At 38.9% G+C, this 19,773-nt stretch overlaps 1 protein-coding gene across 2 annotated transcripts in view; it reads right to left on the bottom strand.

Moving 5' to 3' along the window:
- Positions 1 to 419: 419 nt before the first annotated feature.
- Positions 420 to 19,773, bottom strand: part of LOC121960468 (collagen alpha-1(XVIII) chain-like) — a 74,811-nt gene continuing 55,457 nt past the window's right edge. Inside the window, exons 9-44 of one of the 2 annotated variants that reach the window (XM_042510173.1) lie at positions 19,685 to 19,728; positions 18,840 to 19,028; positions 18,664 to 18,690; positions 18,274 to 18,336; positions 17,687 to 17,767; positions 17,088 to 17,135; positions 16,655 to 16,789; positions 15,054 to 15,107; positions 13,950 to 13,985; positions 13,558 to 13,692; positions 13,113 to 13,172; positions 12,927 to 12,962; positions 12,794 to 12,838; positions 12,327 to 12,389; positions 11,360 to 11,395; positions 11,161 to 11,244; positions 10,957 to 11,022; positions 10,599 to 10,652; positions 10,335 to 10,415; positions 10,067 to 10,102; positions 9,365 to 9,418; positions 9,131 to 9,187; positions 8,782 to 8,841; positions 8,630 to 8,671; positions 7,747 to 7,774; positions 7,486 to 7,554; positions 6,114 to 6,139; positions 5,895 to 5,993; positions 5,652 to 5,805; positions 5,428 to 5,501; positions 5,136 to 5,264; positions 3,810 to 3,857; positions 3,635 to 3,697; positions 3,031 to 3,228; positions 2,780 to 2,895; positions 420 to 2,679 (exon numbers count right to left, since the gene is read on the bottom strand). In XM_042510173.1, the coding sequence (XP_042366107.1) occupies positions 2,478 to 2,679; positions 2,780 to 2,895; positions 3,031 to 3,228; positions 3,635 to 3,697; positions 3,810 to 3,857; positions 5,136 to 5,264; positions 5,428 to 5,501; positions 5,652 to 5,805; positions 5,895 to 5,993; positions 6,114 to 6,139; positions 7,486 to 7,554; positions 7,747 to 7,774; positions 8,630 to 8,671; positions 8,782 to 8,841; positions 9,131 to 9,187; positions 9,365 to 9,418; positions 10,067 to 10,102; positions 10,335 to 10,415; positions 10,599 to 10,652; positions 10,957 to 11,022; positions 11,161 to 11,244; positions 11,360 to 11,395; positions 12,327 to 12,389; positions 12,794 to 12,838; positions 12,927 to 12,962; positions 13,113 to 13,172; positions 13,558 to 13,692; positions 13,950 to 13,985; positions 15,054 to 15,107; positions 16,655 to 16,789; positions 17,088 to 17,135; positions 17,687 to 17,767; positions 18,274 to 18,336; positions 18,664 to 18,690; positions 18,840 to 19,028; positions 19,685 to 19,728 (2,792 nt within the window). In that variant the 3' untranslated portion in view covers positions 420 to 2,477. The remainder of the gene's footprint in view (positions 2,680 to 2,779; positions 2,896 to 3,030; positions 3,229 to 3,634; positions 3,698 to 3,809; positions 3,858 to 5,135; positions 5,265 to 5,427; positions 5,502 to 5,651; positions 5,806 to 5,894; positions 5,994 to 6,113; positions 6,140 to 7,485; positions 7,555 to 7,746; positions 7,775 to 8,629; positions 8,672 to 8,781; positions 8,842 to 9,130; positions 9,188 to 9,364; positions 9,419 to 10,066; positions 10,103 to 10,334; positions 10,416 to 10,598; positions 10,653 to 10,956; positions 11,023 to 11,160; positions 11,245 to 11,359; positions 11,396 to 12,326; positions 12,390 to 12,793; positions 12,839 to 12,926; positions 12,963 to 13,112; positions 13,173 to 13,557; positions 13,693 to 13,949; positions 13,986 to 15,053; positions 15,108 to 16,654; positions 16,790 to 17,087; positions 17,136 to 17,686; positions 17,768 to 18,273; positions 18,337 to 18,663; positions 18,691 to 18,839; positions 19,029 to 19,684; positions 19,729 to 19,773) is intronic. The other variant, XM_042510175.1, reaches the window with a different exon arrangement.

The raw sequence follows: 19,773 nt of genomic DNA, 5'->3' as shown, positions 1-19,773 counted from the left end.
AGATTGAGACAGAAAGAATAAATCTGAATATTTGTGTCTTTGTTACCTCCAAAGTAGAGCACAGCTGGTTCATTTGCATGGCCTATATTTTTGGACAATTTTAGCATGTCACAGAGACATTTTTATAGGTTTATGTATTGGTCAGTAACTGTCACACATATTTCAGCAGAAAAGAATATAATAAAAGAGGTTTGAGACTGTTGGAAATGCTTTAGCATGTTCACCACAGAACAATTAAGTTCACTTTTTAGCTGTAAAACGTCTTGAACATATCCACAATATAATTATTATTTCTATATGAGCACCACAATCAATTTATTTGGCCACTTTGGGGCAGTGGAACAAACTATAAATTGTTCTATTATACTCAAAAGCATTTGAGATATTTTGTGCACTGAAGTCAGAAGAAAATAATGAGATTATGAAAAGAGAAGACTTTATTCAACAAAGCACCAATATTTATACAAAAAAACATGTGCTCTCACTTTTGCCCTTGAAATTTCTTTTTCTAGTATTCTTTTTTTTCCTGCATGAAAACATTAAGCTTGCTTCAGTTGTATCTCTACACTATGTGGAATTTTGTTTTGACTGTTAAAAGTTCTCCAGAAATCTACAAACATTAAAAAAAAAAAAGTACAAAAAAACATCAGTGAGAAGTCACTTGACAAACAACAAACGATAAATTACATTCTTAAAATTTAATCATCTGATTTTCATGTTATGTGCTGTGACGGTATAAATAAATCATTGAATTTTAAATTAAATAGCCTATTGAGAGAAAGAGCTGCTAAGATGTGGGATCACCAAGATGTATGAAAAGCTACAACACAAACAACATGTTCAAGAATGAAAATGTTGAACTAGAAAAAAATATTTTAAAAAATAAAATACAGTGCATCAAAAAAAAAGACTTTGGTGGAAACACTGGTCATCTAGTCTTCCCACTGTTGGATGAGGGAAGATGTTGGCTATGAAAACAAATTTCTTGCCCTTAAAACTTGTCTACAGAAATGTTTAAAACTCTTCATGACAACCTGTAAACAAAATAGTGAAAAAAGCTTTAAGCTTCCATCACAAAAGTCTTTGGAAATCTATCATTTGTAAAAACTGCCAGCCGCTGCATCTTCAGTCTCTTGAACAACAAAGAGATGTCTTTAAAGTCAACACACAAAGGTGACATGAGGGGGAAAAGCCTTTTGTGTGTAAAGTGAAACACGTGTGTCTTGTTGCAAATGAGTCCACTTTCCTTGAGTTTAAGGTGCTGCATGTGTTATTTTAAAAAGCATTTAAAAAGCATTACCACATTCTCTTTGAGATATTAGCATTATTAGCATGAATATTATTTCAGCTTCTATGTTTGATTTTACATTATGTGCCACCAGGTTGAATGTAAGGGGAAAACTTGCTTTACAACACTAACGGATGTTAATTTAAAGGAGCTGTATGTGACATCCAGACGACAGCAAACTTTTTTCTGTTTTCATTTTCAATGCGTGTGTCCCTTTGTATCACTCTGTGTCCCCTCTCTAAATTAGGAGGTTTTTGTGCATCTGTGAACGCAGCTCAGGCGGAGCTTTCCATACATTTTTTTTTCTTCCTGGCAGCAGTTTATGACTTGCAGGGTTGATAATTGATCTGTTCCTTCGTTAAAAGCTGATCAGATCAGATCGACGGATGAGGGGAACAGCTGTTTGCAAATGTATGCAAACTTTTCAACACGGAAGAATGAACAGTTAAGTCTGACTTTCAGGAGCCTGACATTCTGCTGCTCCATCTGTGCCCAGAGTACACTCTGCACTCCAGAGTATGGTGCGATGCATAACTGAACAGTATTTTAATAGCACTCCTTATGAGCTGTCCAGCTCTAAAAAAAGAAAATCTATCTGTGCCGGCAGATGTTTTAACCATAGCAGGCCGCTCTAAACAAAAAAGTTTGGGACACCCTAGTGTTGTTGGTGCTGTTTGCACTGTTAGCACTGTTAGCTGCTCGCTGTTGGCTAAGCCATCTCCATGTTGAGAGCCATGTACAGATAATCCCGGCTCAGACCTCTGAATCATGCATATGCTCTGAATGTCACATACCACTCCTTTAAGGTACAAATTTGGATTGCAACAGTCCCCAAAATGATTCCAGTTTCACAGCGTAGCATCAACTTCATGTTAGCTTACTTTCCCAGATATATTTTGGCTGTTGTCAAGAGTTTGTTACTGACTATTAACAATCTTCTCGCTCTTCAGAAACATTACAGAGTGATGTGAGAATAGGAAGGAAAAAACAAGTACTAACAGCCCCTTTGTACTAGAAAGGGTGTTAAATGTGGTCTTGTTTTTTAAAAGAGCACAAAATGCTACACGTAGCACCAAAGATGTGCTGAAAGCGGCGTCCTTCTTTTGGAGAGACACTCAAATCTTTTTCCCCCAAGTGTTGAATGTTTGCGGTGGGCAAGATGGGGTCCTTGGTGGAGTGGTACGGGGGGTTAAAAGTTTTTGTGGGTCTCAATGCAAAGAACGATGTACTGGTTGGAGCAGCTTCGCGTCTGCTGGCCCAGGAGCAGCCCTGAGGTCAGACTCGATGACTGGCCCATGACAGACATGTGGTCCGCCCGCCAGGTCTCACAGTGTTTGTCCACCACTCGGAGCCCCCTGCTGGTGGAGCCGTGCCAGATATTCTTCTGAGGCCTGACAGGTAGATGACAGAATGAATAAACATGGCAGAAAACATCAACATTACATCAACAGACAGAGAGAAACAAGTAGAAAGTCAATCAAGTCTACTGACCAGAAGGGGTCTGCAAAAACATCCCTGCCATCAAAGGAGTAGATGGGTATCCTGGCATCCATTGGCCCCCCGTCGCCATTAAAAATTGACCGCCAGTTCCTAAACAACACGTCTCCCTAAATAAACACACATATTGGGTCAGAAACGGCCAGAATTTTTTTTTTTTTTTTTGTCTGTGGAGAGTTTCTGCGTGACAAAAAGAGCTAGTGTTTGTTGATGGTCAAAAAAACCCAGCAGGAAAGCAGACTCACTCTGAGGTTGGTAACTGGCAGCGTGTCCCGGAAACCAGGATAGACCACATGGACCAGGTCTTGCCTGTGGGAGGAAATGAAGGCTCGATAGTTTGGAGCCAAACCCATCGCTTTGGCTTGTTCATAACACATCCGGTCAGCGATGTCGAGCCCCATCATGTCGCCTGAGTGAGGCTGGTTCAAGGCCACCAGGTTGAGCTGGATGGAAAGAAAGCAAAGACGGGTGTTAGTCCACTGAGGGATCCAGGGTAAGTTAATATTCTGGCTAATATTCTTTACAGTTAAACAACGCCTCATTTCATTCATTTACATCACAGTACATTTTCAGTATTCAACATTCCTGCGTAAAGTGCCAAAAGCCAACAATTTGCCTCAGAGGACTTTACAAGATATGACGTCTCTCCATCCATGGAACTTCACAGCAGATGAGGAAAAGCTCACCCCCCAAAACCCCCAAGAGGCAGAAACCTCAGGAAGAGCAGCTGAGGAGGGATCCCTCTCCACGAGCAGACAGATGTGCAACAGATGCCGTGTGTAAAGAAAAGGTCAACACAATATAATTACAGTAATCCGAATAACAAAAAACAGCCTCATTGAAACTCACCCTTTCGTTAACTGAACGTATCCTTTCCATCGTGTCTCCTCTCACCTGGTATGAAACTCGAGGCTATGTGAGTTGTTGAAAAGATGTTAAATGGATAAATAATGCAAACGAAATACAACATTCCACAATAGCGTCATTTACTGAACATAAAGCCATAAAAATGAGCCGTAAGTACCTCATCTTGTGGAATAATGTTATTGGAGAGGTAGATCAGACTGCCAAGCTGTGGAGACACAACACAAAAAACTCATGTTTAGGCTAATGTTGTCCTTACACATATCAAATGTGGAACAAAAAAAGTGAAATGTTAAAAACTTCCCAACAACCAGCTTGTCAGTTACATTTTAAAAAAAAACAACACACACACACACACACACACACACACACACAGTAGTTTTTATTTTTTAATCACTTCAAGAGCATTTCATCAAATACGGCTGTATACTGGTTTATTAAACATTGATCATCTTCTCAAATAGAAAAAGTGTTTGGCCTTCAAACATGTTTACAGTAAGCAGTAGTGATGCTGGAGAGCACTCAATCCTGAAAGGACGTATTTTCCAGTGAAGGAATTCAGACAGGTTTCAAAGGGAAATCAGGAAACTCACTCAATGCTTCACCAACCATGAAAACGTCCACGTAATAGGAAAGCAATTAAATTCCTGTAATGCCGTTTTATTTGCTACATTAGTAAAGCCTTGACCTACGTGTATATCATTTTAAAAGGGGGCAGCTCTGGGGCATGTTTGTAGCTACAGAATGCTGCTGCACTTATTTTTTAGGTTATTCTATCATTTATGTGCACGTGAGATGCCTTTAAATTATGTTTAGTAGTGATGTTAGTGCAAGTTTAGTATCAAGTGATTTAATTTCAAATCTGCCAAACCTAAATACAGTGTCGGGGGGCAGAGAAGAACATGTAATTAAACTAGGAGTTTAAATACATTTTGCAGTAGCTTGCAGGTAGTTCAACTGCATTCATATTTGCATAGTGATTAAAGTAGTTCATTTCATTTTTTGTATAGCTATCTACTAAAACTACAATTAATTGTGGGCCATAAAGGAAACAACTGATTTTTTATTTTTACTCTACCATCACTGTAATTGAACCAATCTGGACCACAATTACTCCCAAGTATTGATTATTGTCATAACTGAGTAATCTGGACTGAAGTGTCTGACCAATGTATATTTTATACAAAGCTGATATTCCTGCCATTTCCCATGAATAGTGGAGTACTTTACAATTATTATTTAATTCTGGGGGCTTAAGAGGGCACTCTTTGCAATAATCTCATTTTTTTGTTTTTTTTAAATGATTTCATATCATATGTTCATCATTTTTTACAAGTAGTTTAAACTGCATTTTCAAGTTACTCTAGTTAACCAAACTAGATTTCCATACCTGTAGTTTAACTTTTTCACATGTGAAGTAAATGGTAGCTTTGAAAGTACCCTCCCCAATACTGCCAAAATATATAAAACAAGTCTAAGTCAGTACCTGTATCTCTTTCCATCCCTGGGAGACCTTGAGGAACAGACTTCCTGTTGTTGTGACGAAGGCCAAAGTTCCCTCTGCATCTCTGGCTGTGTGCTGCATCATGCTCTCACGGCTCGCAAATGTTTTCAGCTGATGAACAAATAAAGAGAAGAAAAACTGAACCTATAGCTGGAAATATTGTTTTAGTGATTTTACAGCAACGTGGTGTGTTATTATGCAAACATTCAGAGCATGCCGGTGTATCATTAATATGCACTTTAACAACATGGCCAGAAGAAAAACATTCACTTACAGATGCTCCATTACCCGAAGGTCCAGGAGGTCCTTGTGGTCCAGGAGGCCCAGGGGGGCCAGCAATGGTCAAAGCTGCAATTACAAAAATGTCAGCACCTTTCACTCAAGCTTATTATTACTGGTTGTTTGATCTCATCAGCTACTAGAACTTAGACGACTATTTCTATACAGCATCAAATGTTGCTGAGGCTGTACGACATTTGTATGACTGATTCATTGTACCTGAGGCATATCTTGAGGGTGACCCAGGGGGTCCTGGAGGCCCTGGTGGCCCAGCAGGTCCGACTGGTCCTGGTCTGCCATAGCCTGGGATACCTGGTGATCCTGGTACCCCGGGGTTGCCTGGTGGACCGAGCACTGACTCTCCTTTGGGCCCCTGAAATATGTCAGGATGAAGTTATTGATCGCTTTGGTACAAATTTTGTCACAAAGACAACACTGTGTATCCTTGGTGTCTTGACTCACCACAAGTCCTGGTCTTCCAGGGATACCTGGTTGCCCAGGAAACCCTACCTCCCCCTTGTCTCCCTTCTCTCCTTTAATGCCTTGATCGCCTCTTGACCCCTGTGATTACATGCAAAGACAAAGACGCAAACACACAAACAAGACCTGAAAGGTGAGTCCGATGGCAAAGCATGTCCCCAAATGAAATTTAAGACAAAAAGCCTCCATATAAAAACTTACCCAGCCTCCCCTGGGAAGAAATGTGTCTAAAACAGAAAAAAACAGAGCAAAAGAGGGAGTTAAAATAATAAAAACATTAAAAAGTGCCAACATATTTTAAAAAAAACTGTGTTCCTTCGTCCTGATGGTGATTAAATTAAGAGGAAAAAAAACACCATGAAATTTTGGGAGGTACAGAGAGAATCCAAAATAAAATGTCCTTCTGAAGATAAAACTAGGCCTTTATATTCACTCATTAAAACACATTTCATAGATTTATTTTTATATCCTTTTTTTCTTCTCCCTATTATAATTCCTCCCATGAAATCCGTCTTCCCTTGCATGAAAATAAACCAAACTTTGCACACAGGTCAAGTCCTATGCCAGAGATCATAAATCAAAATGAGGGATAATATCCCTGGTGGTGGCACTACACCAACCATCTACAGCTTAAAACTTTTAAAAAGTCATATTAAATTAGTCATACGTGCTATCACTTTGCAACTTTCACCCAAGTGTAGCCCAAATTGAGCAGAAATGCTTTGATTGACACCAGACTAGCTCCACAGCATCTTCAGACAGTCCTCCACAGTCTATCTATCCAGGTTTTAGAAATATCAAAAATTGAGCTCACAGTGCCTCAAAATGTTTTGATGTAACTACGTCTGTAAACTGCTGCTAATTATCCTTAAATAAATCCCCACATTTCGTACAGATGTTCAGAATTATGATGTCATTGTAGAAGTAGTCTGGTAAATTTCAGAACTATCTAAAAAACTGCATTTTTTGACAATAATTTGAATTATTTCCTAATGTAAACTACACCTGTCAATAGAAAGAAGAGCATTTTGAAACACCAGTTTTTTTCACTTATGGATCAATCAGTCTTTGTCTAATTAAATCACAGATATCTTTATGTTGTCTAGATGAGGAGCAAAAATTTTCAGTATTTTTTCCTGTTAACCATTTATTTTTTGACACAAATTTGAAATCTGCCTTTACATGCAACCCTGATGATGGTCAAAGACGGCTGATAGTTTTTAACTTTGCAAGTAGTTTAACAAGATCATGACTCTCCACTGGTGTTTGAGGTTGGGAGTGTGAGCCATGGGTGCAGAATAGACATCTTGTATCTACTCAGGCATTGTGCTGTGTGGATTAAATACACATGATTTCTAGGATATTTTTAATTTAAAAAGTTTGAATTACTTATGGTCCGGACAGTTCTGCTGCTGACAGAATCTCCTGTATTTCTTGTTTATTTCCCTCCTGAAAATGCCCAGAAGACTAAAAGCAGCTTTAATTATGGATCTTTTTTTGTCTGTGATGGTATTCAAAGGTATTTACATTTGTCAATGTTTCTACATTGGAAAGATGTTATATAGTGACTCACTTGGTGGCGCTGGCAGCCCAGGAGGGCCTCTCTCTCCCTTTTCTCCCTTTGGTCCCGTCTGACAGTTACCTTAGAGACAAAACTAAAGTTAACTGCTTGTCCTTTCTAAATCATGTATATTACAAGTATGTTGCCAGCTTTTTGCACTGCTACAGTCCAGAGTATTCTGTAAAGCCTGTATTAAAATGTTTTGATAAAAGAGGTTGAAACAGATGCCACACATTGTAAATTATGGCTAACAAAAGACATGACTCAACCTACCAAATGCAATGGTTCCATTGGGATTAAGCTGAAATAACAGAGAACAAACGTATTAACAGCAGTCAGTGGTGACTAAATTTGGAAGTCATACATACGCATTGTGTTTATTATCAGAGGAAAGATTTGTCATATTACATTCCATTATCATATATTAAATCATACAATCAGTATTGTTAATATCATAATCTACGTGCAAATAACACATGCAGATTTCTGATTAATGCGACTTGAGTTCTACCTCGTTTCTGTATTGGCAATGAGCCTTCAGCCCTCCAGACTGGGCATGCAGCATGCAGGAATATTTTAGAACCATCCTCGCACTGCTCTGAGTGATGAAAGGTTAGGTAGTACCAGTGTTACACAGAACAACATGCATGTTATGTGTAAAGAAAAGAAACAGAGAAGAGATATATAACAAAGACAGATAATGCAAGAGAGTTTGTGATTAGGAAATATGTCTGCATGGGTCAGCAGACAGTTAATTACTGTAGATATATACATAAGATTATGAGATTATGCAGGCAGGTGAGGTTTAATGAAGACAGACAGACACTTAGGATGCAGCTCAGCCTTCACTGTAAAGGCTGATGTTCAATTTTGGACTATGACTATTGCACAGTATGAGATAAAGGAAATGAAACATGCAGAGCAGCATCTCTTATAGACTGCTTTGTATCTTTTTTTAAACCTTCAGGCCACCATGAGTTAATATATGATTTAGAATATAAAGAGAACAGTAGGATGACAGATTATAAAGGATTTTAATTGCAGTTATAAATGAATAACTGTTCATAAAAAAGATCACTTACAGAGGCTGTAATAAAACTGTTCATAAAGATGTGTTATATCAGCTATATGGCTGCAGAGTAAAAAAAAAACGTACTGCCATTTTGCAGTGCGGTCTGGGAGGGATGGGGAACACCGTCTTCAGAAACAAGAGAGAAGACAGTGAGCAGGTAAGAAATAAAATCAACATAATGATAAAGCAGAATTTAATCAGAACTGTGTGTTTTGTAAGTGTGTGTGCATGCTTACTCCTTTTGGGCAGTTGAATATTCCTGGTCGGCCTGGCAGCCCAGGAGGGCCAGGAGGTCCCTTAAAGGAGACGAGGAAGAAGACAAGAAAACAAAAAAATGGAAGAAAGACAGAGAAAAGGGTGAGTCCTGTAGAAACTTTAAAGTATACACCTACCAGAAGGGAAAACTAGGTGCTATCGAAGCCAAAGTAATAACACCAAATTGGCAAAAATTCAGCATATAATAACCATCAGTCACTGCAGGCTTCATTTGCACATTCTGCACGAGCATCTTTTGTATTATTTTACATAAACAAACTTATGAAGTCTTTTCACATGCTTTTTAAGTTGCTCTGGTCTATGACTCACCGGCAGACCTGCAGAATCCCCCCTCTCTCCTTTAGGTCCCATCAGGCCTGGACGACCCTACGCACACAAAGACATCATCCAAAAGTTACCAACACCAGTGCTGCAAGTTTGTTTAAGTGCAAATAACTTCCGGTTTGATTTTAAATTTCCTGTTTCCATGAGCAAAATCAAAGTGAAAGTATCTGTATACCCTTTTATCATATGATAAATGTATAGTGAGTTTATGATGCTTACAGGTCTTCCAGGGAAACCAAATTCTCCTTTGGGTCCTGGTGGTCCAATGGGCCCCTATTTGGGAGCAAAACAAAGTGACTGACAGCATTTCTTTGACCCTTTTTCCATTAAAATTAGTGCATATGTGCATTTTTTTAAACACAGGAAACTAGGAATAGACTTATTTCCTATTGCCATTAGTCAAGCATGCTTTTCTATTTTTTCTAGTGTTTTGTTTGATGCCACAATCGCATCAGAAATTAGGGTTAATGAACAATAGAAAGCAGCATGGAAGCCAGTGACAATGATATGATGGTTTCTCTTTTTATAACTGTACTTATTCAGTCTCTTTCAGACTCATTGCTGGCTAATTTTAAACAATGTTTGAGCACAGCTTAGGTGGAATCTTTAGTGGTGCATCAATGCATCACGCTGCAAAAGGGGTGAAAATGAATGCATCCCACACCAGTTATGGTTTCATCACTGTCGATCAGAACTGGAGCCAGTAAACACCTATGACTACTGCAGAATGATTTGTCCCAGGAATAAATGCTGATTGTAACCTTTCCCACTGAACACAAAAGCCAGGTGTTGGTGGGTGTTAGTGGGATTTTTTGTCAAATGGGAAAGGGGCTTTAAATGCATTAATTCCACCTCCATACAGTTCATAATGTTATAAAAACCTGAAATTATTTGCTTTTGTTGCTCTCTGTTAATACTTACAGGAATTCCAGCAGGTCCAGATACACCATTATCTCCCTGCAAACAAACATACAGTTACACTGACTTGCACACCTCCATTGTAATTTTTTTTTTTAAAATCGTGTTTATAATAAACTGTTTTAATGATATCTAAAGCCTGCAGAGAATGCAAACACTCATTTTCCATTGTAGGTGCAAGCAAAAGATGACGAAGAGGACAATGATCTGGAGCTCAAAAGTAAAATAAATAAACAAATAAATTTAAAAAAACTGTGAAAACAAACACAACCTTGACTCCTTTGGGACCTGCCAGGCCTGACAGCGTGGATCCATCGGCTGCAATGACGAATCCTGGCTCGCCCTTTTCACCCTGCGTGCAGACACACAAACAAACAAAAAAACTATAAATAGACATAAAAGAAGCATGCATGTGCGGAAATCTCTATTAAACTGTGTGTACATAAAAATGAGAGGAGAGGTGTTTGTTTTGCTCTCCTTCGTCTGCTAATTTGTGTTATATGAGCAAAAAACAATGCATGCATGGCCCACTTACTTTGAGTCCTGGAGGTCCTTGAACTCCTGGTAACCCTGTGTCACCCTTTGGACCCTGCAAACATTTAGGAAATAAAGATTAAATATGTTCACATCTGACTGCTCGATTCTGTTATGACAGGAATAAAGTCAGGTTAAAATCAATGAATTTATGTTTGTGCACTCGTGTGTGTCATGTACAACTCTTCTGATGTTACTTCTGTTTGGGAGGAAACCTGACAGCTGAAAGCATTAACTGGAACAAAGCACTGTTACGCTCTGCACACATAGACCAAAAATAGCCAAAAAAGCACATTTTTTTGTTGTCATGTCATCAAGATCATTTGGTTTCTGATGGAAGTTTTCAGTCTGATACTCACAGCGGGTCCCTGAGCTTCTAAAATCCCTGAGAAGTTGAAGGCACCATCTGTATCGTTCAGTAGAAGCTGAAGGAGAGGCAGAAGGAGAAAGTTTTCAGTGAAAACAAAACTGACTCACCGACATAATTATTCTGGTTACACAATGCGATTAAGGTCACACAGATGAAGTGCTCGTCTTGTCTTGAATGTCTCTGGTCTACTTACATCCTGGAGGTTAATAATGGACCCCGGTGGTCCAGGTGGTCCTGGAGGGCCAGGTAGGCTGAGCCCGTCCCGCCCTGCTTCTCCCTAAAAAATGCAAGTTAGTCTTTCAGTAAATGGCGACAAAAAATGCTTTAAACTTAAAAAATGTACAAGTGGGTGTGTGCATATGTGAATCTGGCCACGTGCACTCCTCTTTTACCTTTAGTCCTGGATCACCTTTGCTCCCTTTTGGTCCCTGAAGAGGACACAAGATTATCAAATTAAAACAGTCAGTTATTAGCAATATGTTTTAAATCCTATACCCATGATCTTCGCCCTCATATATGCTGTTTCTTTGTTGTTTTGTTTCTGTCTAGTTGACAAAGTTGCATTAAAAGCAGAAATACATGTCATAAATGACAACACATCTTATGGCTTGTTATAGGGATTATTTATTTATTTATTTAATTTTAAGATTATTTTTTGGGCTTTGTGAAGTGTGAAAGGGGGGTAGAGAGGACATGACATGCAGCAAAGGGCCACAGGGCTTCTGCAGTGACATAACCTCTGTACATGCGGTTACCGCTCTACCAGGTGAGCTACGGGCACCCTGTTTTAGGGTTTATTAATAGACCTGTCCCAATATTTGCTTTTGTTGGGCAATATATTTCGCCAGATAACTGCCATAAATTATTTTAGTGTCATTTCAAGACCATTTTACGCCACTATACAAGCACACCCTATCAAATAGCAATGAACTTTTCAGACAAAAAATGTAAATATCCTTAAGAAATCAAACACTTAAAACAGAAATTAAATAAAAACTACACAAACAAAAAACAAATAGAAGGACGCTCTTGTTCTGTTAACAAAAATTGCACTCAAACAAAAATGTAATATTTCACACAGAGGTAAAGGGGGTCATCCTTATCATGCAACAAACCGCCAAACTGCTGTTGACTCTGGCATCACGTTGGCTAAAAAGTCGTTGACATTCATATGTAAACAAACGTGCATGTGAACACAAGGGCAATATTGTTCAATAAATTGGCATGACCTCATTTATTTTTGCTGGCCCAAAAGTCACTGCAGGAGCCAGTAAAATCAATCTCAGCAATCTGTACGAGCTGATATTTTAATAAAATCATTATTTTCTTCATGTGTCATTTGTTGATTCATTTACTGACCTGCTCCCCTTTCAGTCCCTCCAGTCCTGGAAAACCTGGTGATCCTGTAGCACCTTTCTCCCCCTGCAGACACCACAAAGAAACATTCGTCATTCACAAAAATCACAGTTTTTTTAATAACCTTTATGTCACTGCCTACTTCACCGTACAGCTAAAGTCAAGCTCTCATTACAGGATTCACTGTGACGTTTTGTGATGCTTTGTGTCCGCAGGGCGGTCCAATGAGGATGTCAGGTCAGATTCAACAAGAACCACAAATGAGCAGTCATGAACCTGCACAGAGGACAGCGTCTCTCGCTTCCAAAAGCTGACATCATTTGTCACCGTGTGTCCTTTCACTCTACAGCTGTTAACTATGACCCAAAAGTTCACGACATTTAGGAAGCTTTTGCCAACAGCTTGTGCTGTGATGACTCGAAAATCTCAATAGGCGTAAGATAATGACGGCTGAAGTATAATCGACTCACCTTTTGCCCCGGCTCTCCTGGGATGCCGTTTAAACCATCTTTACCCTTTGAGAGGCCAAATAAAAAAGATGTTTGAAATAAAATCAAAAAGATGACTATCTGAACTAATATCACAGACACACAGATTTTTCACCTTTGGTCCTTCAAGTCCAGGGATTCCTGGAGGACCCTGTGGAACAAATATATGTACATTAATCTGAGGTGACGATTATGAAATTACACTATGTGATGACTGATATCATGAAAAAAAAAAAAACATTAAGACTTAATATTATAACGCAGAATGTTCTTCAAGCTAACACATTCAATGCAGCTGTACCTGGGGGCCTCTGGAGAGGGCACCTCCAAAACCACCCTCCATCCCAGATCCCTCCAAGTCCTAAAAAATTTGACAAAAAGAAAATCCAGAATGATCACATTGTGTATGTCTTAGAAGAAATTGTCTGCAAAAAAAATATATAACAGTCACAACACCTTCCTGAATAAATCACATTTATACTAGAAAAGCTGACAGCAAACAACTGATGTTTGACCTTTAATGCAATCCTCAAAATAGATCAAAACAGAACGGATATCAATCTGACTAAAATAAAAGGAGTCTGTCCATCACTATGTCCTTAAATTTTCTCAACAGCCATTTTTCTGATAGACTAGTTTTCTGGTATCTCCTAATTCCTCATAATAACAATCATGTCCATGTTTTATGTGACAGGTTGAGCTACAGTGCAACTAGACTGGTCATTGAGTAAAGAAACTGACTGTACCTCAAAGTCCATGGTGAAGCCCCGTCCAGGGGGACCTGGGGGCCCAGGAGGGCCAGGTTGACCCCTTGGACCAGGCTGCCCTTCTGGACCTTCTGAGCCTGGAAGGCCTGGAAACCCTGGAGGGCCCAAATCTCCCTGCATGAGTGGAATAAGGTCATTAATTAAGATGTTCATGGTTTATGGGTAACATTATATTTTCAATTCTAAAACTGTGTCACAAAGTAACGTGTATGGACTGAAAATCTAAGGGCATAGTTTGTAAATCTATTTGCATGGATTTACAAACCTAGTTGATTTGGGGGGGTTACATGGCTGAGATGGAGATATAGATGTTGGATATTAAAAAAAAACATAGGTTTGGAAGTAAAAGTGATAAGAGACCATGATTTTACCTTTGGTCCTGGTTGCCCGCTCACACCAGGCTCTCCCTGTTAAACAGAAAAAAATTCAATCAAATCACATGAAGTATAGCGACTGCTTTGCACAAAAAGGTGGAGCAGCTATTGCAACACAGACATGTTTGCACTAGAGCCCCTTCACTTTATGAGTCCACGGGGTCGTCTCATTAAGAGCTTGGCTCTTTGTGTTAGGTGGTTATTTAGTTTGTGTGTAATTGTTTTTGCTAACAGAGCACTTAGAGGCCTGCTCGAGGGAAATCACAGTGAGCTCATACAAAAAGCAGCGTGCTGGGAGTCACTCGAGCGAGAGTCAGATCCTGGCTGCACATTCACATGAGGATATAACTCAGTGGTTTGTAAAAACAGTCCAGAGTAAAAATATTTTGTGATGATGTATGCTGTGTTGCAAATGCATTTTCCATAGCAGGGTTACTCAACTTGCTTTGCTTGGGGGCCACTTTTGCAAAATGTGAGGAGGCCAGGGGCCTGTTGCAGCAGCCCAATGCATGTTTCTAGGATTTTAGGATGTTTGTAGGATTTTTGGACATTTCTAGGATTTTAGGAAGTTTCTAGAACTTTAGAAAATTTCTAGGATTTTCAGACCGGTCTCAGATTTTATGCCGTTTGTAGGATTTGTGGACGTTTATAGGATTTTAGGACATTTCAAGGATTTGAGGACATTTCTACAGTTTTAGGACATTTTGAGGATTTTTGGACATTTATAGGATCTAAGGATGTTTCTCAGATTTTAGGATATTTCTAGGATGTCAGTACATATCTAAGATTTTAGGATATTAGGGGCTCAGCTAGGACCTCTGCCGAGGGTTGCAGGGAATCCCCCTCTGGCGCATATTTTGATAAACAAGCTCTTTTTTGATGGTGTTTTATGCACTCTGGTGCCTTATCTATACTAAAAGTACAACAATAGTTCCCTGTGTGAATAATTTTCTTGTCATTTTTAGTGATAAGATCATTTTAATGTAATGATCATTTTCAATGATCATTACAATGATTTCTTATCATTGTGAGTTGGGGGGCCATCTGGCATCCTATCGGGGTCCCGATTTTGGCCATGAGCCGTATGTTCAATAGCCTCACCTTGTCTCCTTTTTCCCCAGCAGGTCCTGGATCACCATCTTTTCCATCAACTCCCTGCAAGAGTTACATCACTTCATTTTAGATGCATATAAACCTCTACCAGTGGAAATGAACTGTGTGCATTCACTGCAAAGCTTGCATGGGTTAATACATTTTTGTACAAAGGTGGATGCAAACTGGTTAAAATAAGAGCATATTAAACAAAGCTTATGGGCTCTGAGGGACTGAAGTGAACAAACGTTTTATGCACCAAAACTGTGCTGCAGAAAATGTAAACCAGTGAGTAGTCCATTCACACAGTTAGTAAAAAGCTCCTGACATTTTAAAGACAAAAGACACATTTCCCCCAACAGACGCTGCAGCTCACACCATGTTCTGAAGCTCCTACACAAGTTTCTGCTGTTACTGTAGCTCCAGGATAATTGGACAAGGACATGACTTATTAAAAGTTTTGGTACGTGGTGGCATATAGATATAAAATGGGCTCTTACTGTGGGTCGATAAAAACACAGACATTTATGGACTTTAAACTTCAATCAATACATGCACACACTTCAAAAATGGTCTCACTCGCTGTCAACACCACACACACACACACACACACACACACACACACACACACACACACACACACACCTAATATGTCTGCACATGAATCAATGCTGTGCCTCATGCAATGGCAGTAAAGCGATGTGTAAACATGGGTTTTAAAATAAAGCTGGGGGAAATACTGTCTTTTGAGTCCCTTAGATCTGACGGGACCAGTTGTTAATACCTGACCAGACCCTGAACCAGAACCAGAGCCAGAACCAGAGCCACTAAACCACTCCTCAATCACCTGGAAACAGAAGTTAAGTCAACAATGCAAGCACTCTGAGGCCAGGGGCACAAATAAAATGTGCTGTCTGTTGTCTTGCTTTAGAAATTAAATAGTCTTCTAGCAAATTTTGCCTTGAACTTCACAGTGCCACTGTGTTAACCCTTTGAAACCTAGGTCAACATCAGTTTTCTCATACTGCTTTCAGATGCTTTGTGTAAGCATTTAAGACTTTTGAAAACTCAGCAAACTGGTTTGGTTTCATGTGAAAACATGGGAATGGTCATTGAGCAACTTGGCAAGTAATGTTCAGCAAACTGAAAAAAAAATTAAGAAAAATAACTTAAACACTTGAAAATTAACCAAAAAAGAGGAAAAATGTCCAGAAAACCCATATTGTAAGTATTTATTTATTATTTTTTCCCCCCGGTCATTTCCTTGTTTTTTTGTTTATTGTTAATATTATTTATTTATTTTTACTTCTATTGTTGTTGTTTTGTTTTGTTTTGTTTTTTTTTTTACTATTTTGTGTGCTCAGTTTATTTCAGTAAAATAACTTCTACCAATTTAATGCAATTTCTTATTTCTTACAAAGTTGCTCAATTCCTTTTGTATGTTCTTGAAAGAAAGGCCAATTTGCTCAGGTTTCAAAGGGTTAATGAAATACCGTTAACGACTGATGTAAACAGTGAAGCAGACATTGTACAGGATTATATATTTGTGTTTTGCTCTCATTAACTTTATATGAAAGGTAGGGGGGGGGGGGTGGTAATATTTAACTTACAGGCAGTCCAGGTTCACCCTTCTCTCCATCCTTCCCATCTCTCCCAGGGATCCCTGGTTGTCCGGGGAAGATGTCCTCAGATGGGGGTCCTGGGGGCCCTGGCTGTCCTTGAGGGCCAGGAGGCCCTGGTGGCCCCTGATAAAATTAGATTTTTATTTTTTTTATGAGATTTTTAAAATTATTTTCATCACAAAGAGGGGAAAACTGTAAGGAAGTACCTTCCATGTATTTCTTTAGTTAATTGTCAAATGTTGGCTTTGAGTCTCTTTCAGTGTAAAAATGCAACAGGATGAAAAAAAGTTAGTTTAGTGTTTCTCTCTATAAATATGAAGGAGATAAAAAAAAGTAGCATTATGAAGATTGAAGTGGGAGTTAGAATATGATGCTAAAAATTATCTAACATCACAGAGAGAGAAAACAGAAGTCCACTTACCCTAATAATCTCAGCATCACTGTCAAAGTCATCAAATCCAGACCCCTCCTGATGAACACATGACATATGACCGGTTGATAAATCAATTCAACCGCACAACAGCTCAATTCAGACTGCTCAAATCACTTTAACCGAGAAGTTTTATGTCCAAATGCTTCATATAACATTGATGTCATGTTGCTCCTGGGGTTCATAATAAACTTGTGAAACATAAATGCTTCAACCTGGAACTATAACTTCAGAAAAAACAAGAACAACTGAACACAGTTTGAGAAAGAATGAAAAACAACTGTATTTTCCAAAGCAGAAAGACAGCTGCATCTGAATTCAACAACAGCAAAGATGACTGATTATTTTGTGGTATATGTGGAAAAATGCAGCCTAACTCTACACAATCAATGATGGGAAAAAAGAAAAAAATACCTTTTGTGGATTTTAGCTGGATTTCTTATCTATTTAAAAAAAAAAAGTATCTCTGCTGAAGCTCATTATTACTGTACTCGGCCTAGGGCTGGACTTGTTATTTTCTGAATCAAGTGCCATAAATAAATTGCAGTATGCCAGGTTTTCCTGAGGCCAAGAAAAGGTAAATTACCTACCAGGAACACTGACGACTTGCTTGGTCGACCTGCAGGTCCGGGAGGACCTGGAGGACCAGGTAGTCCAATACCAGGATCACCCTGAAGGAGACAGCATTGGAATTTTTGTGTTTTTTTGCACATTTAGTTTTTAATTACTGGTTTATGTCCGTGACAATTCACACATTAGTGATGCTCTGATAATATTCAAGCCAATGCATCATGGTGTTGAAGGGTAAGTTTAGTATTTTTCAACCTGGACCCTAATTTCCTGTATTTTTGTATTTAAGTGACTAATGAAACGCCAATTTTTGACATGGGTACACTATCAAGCTAGATGAAAAAGGCTGCAATGAAACCATTTGGGTTGTTCACAGTATCAATAAAAAGCTTGTTTTAGCCACTGAAAGGCTCAGGGTTTTACTCTTCAGTTGGATGTAAACTGAGACTGAGACAATTTTTTTTTTTGTTTTTTTTGCAGTGACCCAACCAATTGGGTCTCAACCAATTTCAAACACTGTGGTTTCCATTAGACACTGAAATAAAAACATAATAGGGTCCAGGTTTAAAAATACCTAACCTACCCTTTAAAGACAGATACTATATACCTTTTCTCCCCTTGGACCAGGCTCTCCTGGTAGTCCTGGGAATCCTGGAGACCCAGTTGCTCCCTGGAGAAAAGACAGTTACAGTAGTGCTCAATGCTACATTAGATGTCATCACATCAGAAGTCAAGTTGAATAATAGGACGAGAGAGCAGAACAGTCATTGCTATTATAAATAAGGCCAAGACCAAAACTTTATCTCTGACCCCAATCTGGTCACTGAAGGTAATGGTCTGGATCAGCAGTTGGTATCAGCTCATATATAAAGTGTAGCTCTCTAAATTAGTACCTCCTGTATGATGAAAATGGGTACATTCCCGCATCAGTTTTCCCCAGAGACAGTAAAAAAAAAATGAACCTATAAATCTAAAAGACTGGAAAGACTTTACTTACTGGGACACCAGTTTCACCTTTGCTCCCCTGGAGAAAAGATAAAAATAGAAAAACAATTCATCATTTTATCTCCTCACCTGTAGGACTGACCTAAACAACAAAGTGTGCTAAATAATCCTTATGATGTTCTGTAATTAGAAAGCCAACTAAGATAAGCTAATGAGCATAAAACTCACAGGCTGTCCATCTTTCCCAGGAGCTCCAGTTGGGCCTGAAGGTCCCTGTGGTCCTTGTGGACCCCGTGGTCCCGGCTCCCCTCCCTCCCCTTCTCCAGAGCCTTGCCCTGGAGGGCCGGGTGGTCCTGGAGGACCTGCTGGACCTGGCTCACCTGGCTCCCCTTTCTGTCCTGGAGACACCTGGAGGGACTAAATGTTAAATAGTGATTTATTTATTCATTAATTCACTGGAATATATCAAGTTATCAAACGAAATGAAGACTCCAGTAGTAGATTGTTTGTGCATAAATTGGTTGACAAACAAAACTTGATTTTTTGTGAAAATTTATCATCATAAAGTTGTGACTTCAGCTTTCTTTACGATTTCTCCCACCAGAATATTAAATGTGGCAAATATGGAGTCTCAGTTACAATGACTGCATGATAACTGCATGATTTTGGCCAAGAGGATTATGGGTATAGTTTTATAGGTGGACTTGCCTATCTCTAATAAAACACAGATTAAGTCTTTCTCATTTATTTTGACATTACTCAACAACCATCCAGATGCATTTTATTTGAAAGAGACCCTTTTTGTTATTTTCAGTTCAATTCAGTTCAATTCAATCTTATTTACAAAGCCAAAATCACAAATCACAATTTGACTTAGAGGGCTTTCTGACTGAAAAATTTTGAGAAAGACAGCGTTTTTGACCAGTAAAGCATAATAACATGTTTTACTAGAAACTCAAAATACAAGTATAAATCTGAAAATAAGCATGACAGGTCCTCTTTAAAGTCTTAAACATATGCTATGCCTGACATGAACACTGTTATCTAAATTATGAAGAAAAGTCATAACTTACAGTGTCGAGTACAGAGGCTGGAGTGCTTGGCAGAAATGACTTTACTGTTAAAAAAAAAGAAAAGAAAGTGAGGACATTGAATAAAAATT

The sequence above is a fragment of the Plectropomus leopardus genome, chromosome 21 (genome assembly GCF_008729295.1).
Source record: "Plectropomus leopardus isolate mb chromosome 21, YSFRI_Pleo_2.0, whole genome shotgun sequence".
Taxonomy (NCBI): domain Eukaryota; kingdom Metazoa; phylum Chordata; class Actinopteri; order Perciformes; family Serranidae; genus Plectropomus; species Plectropomus leopardus.
This window is presented reverse-complemented; position numbering and strand designations above follow the sequence as displayed.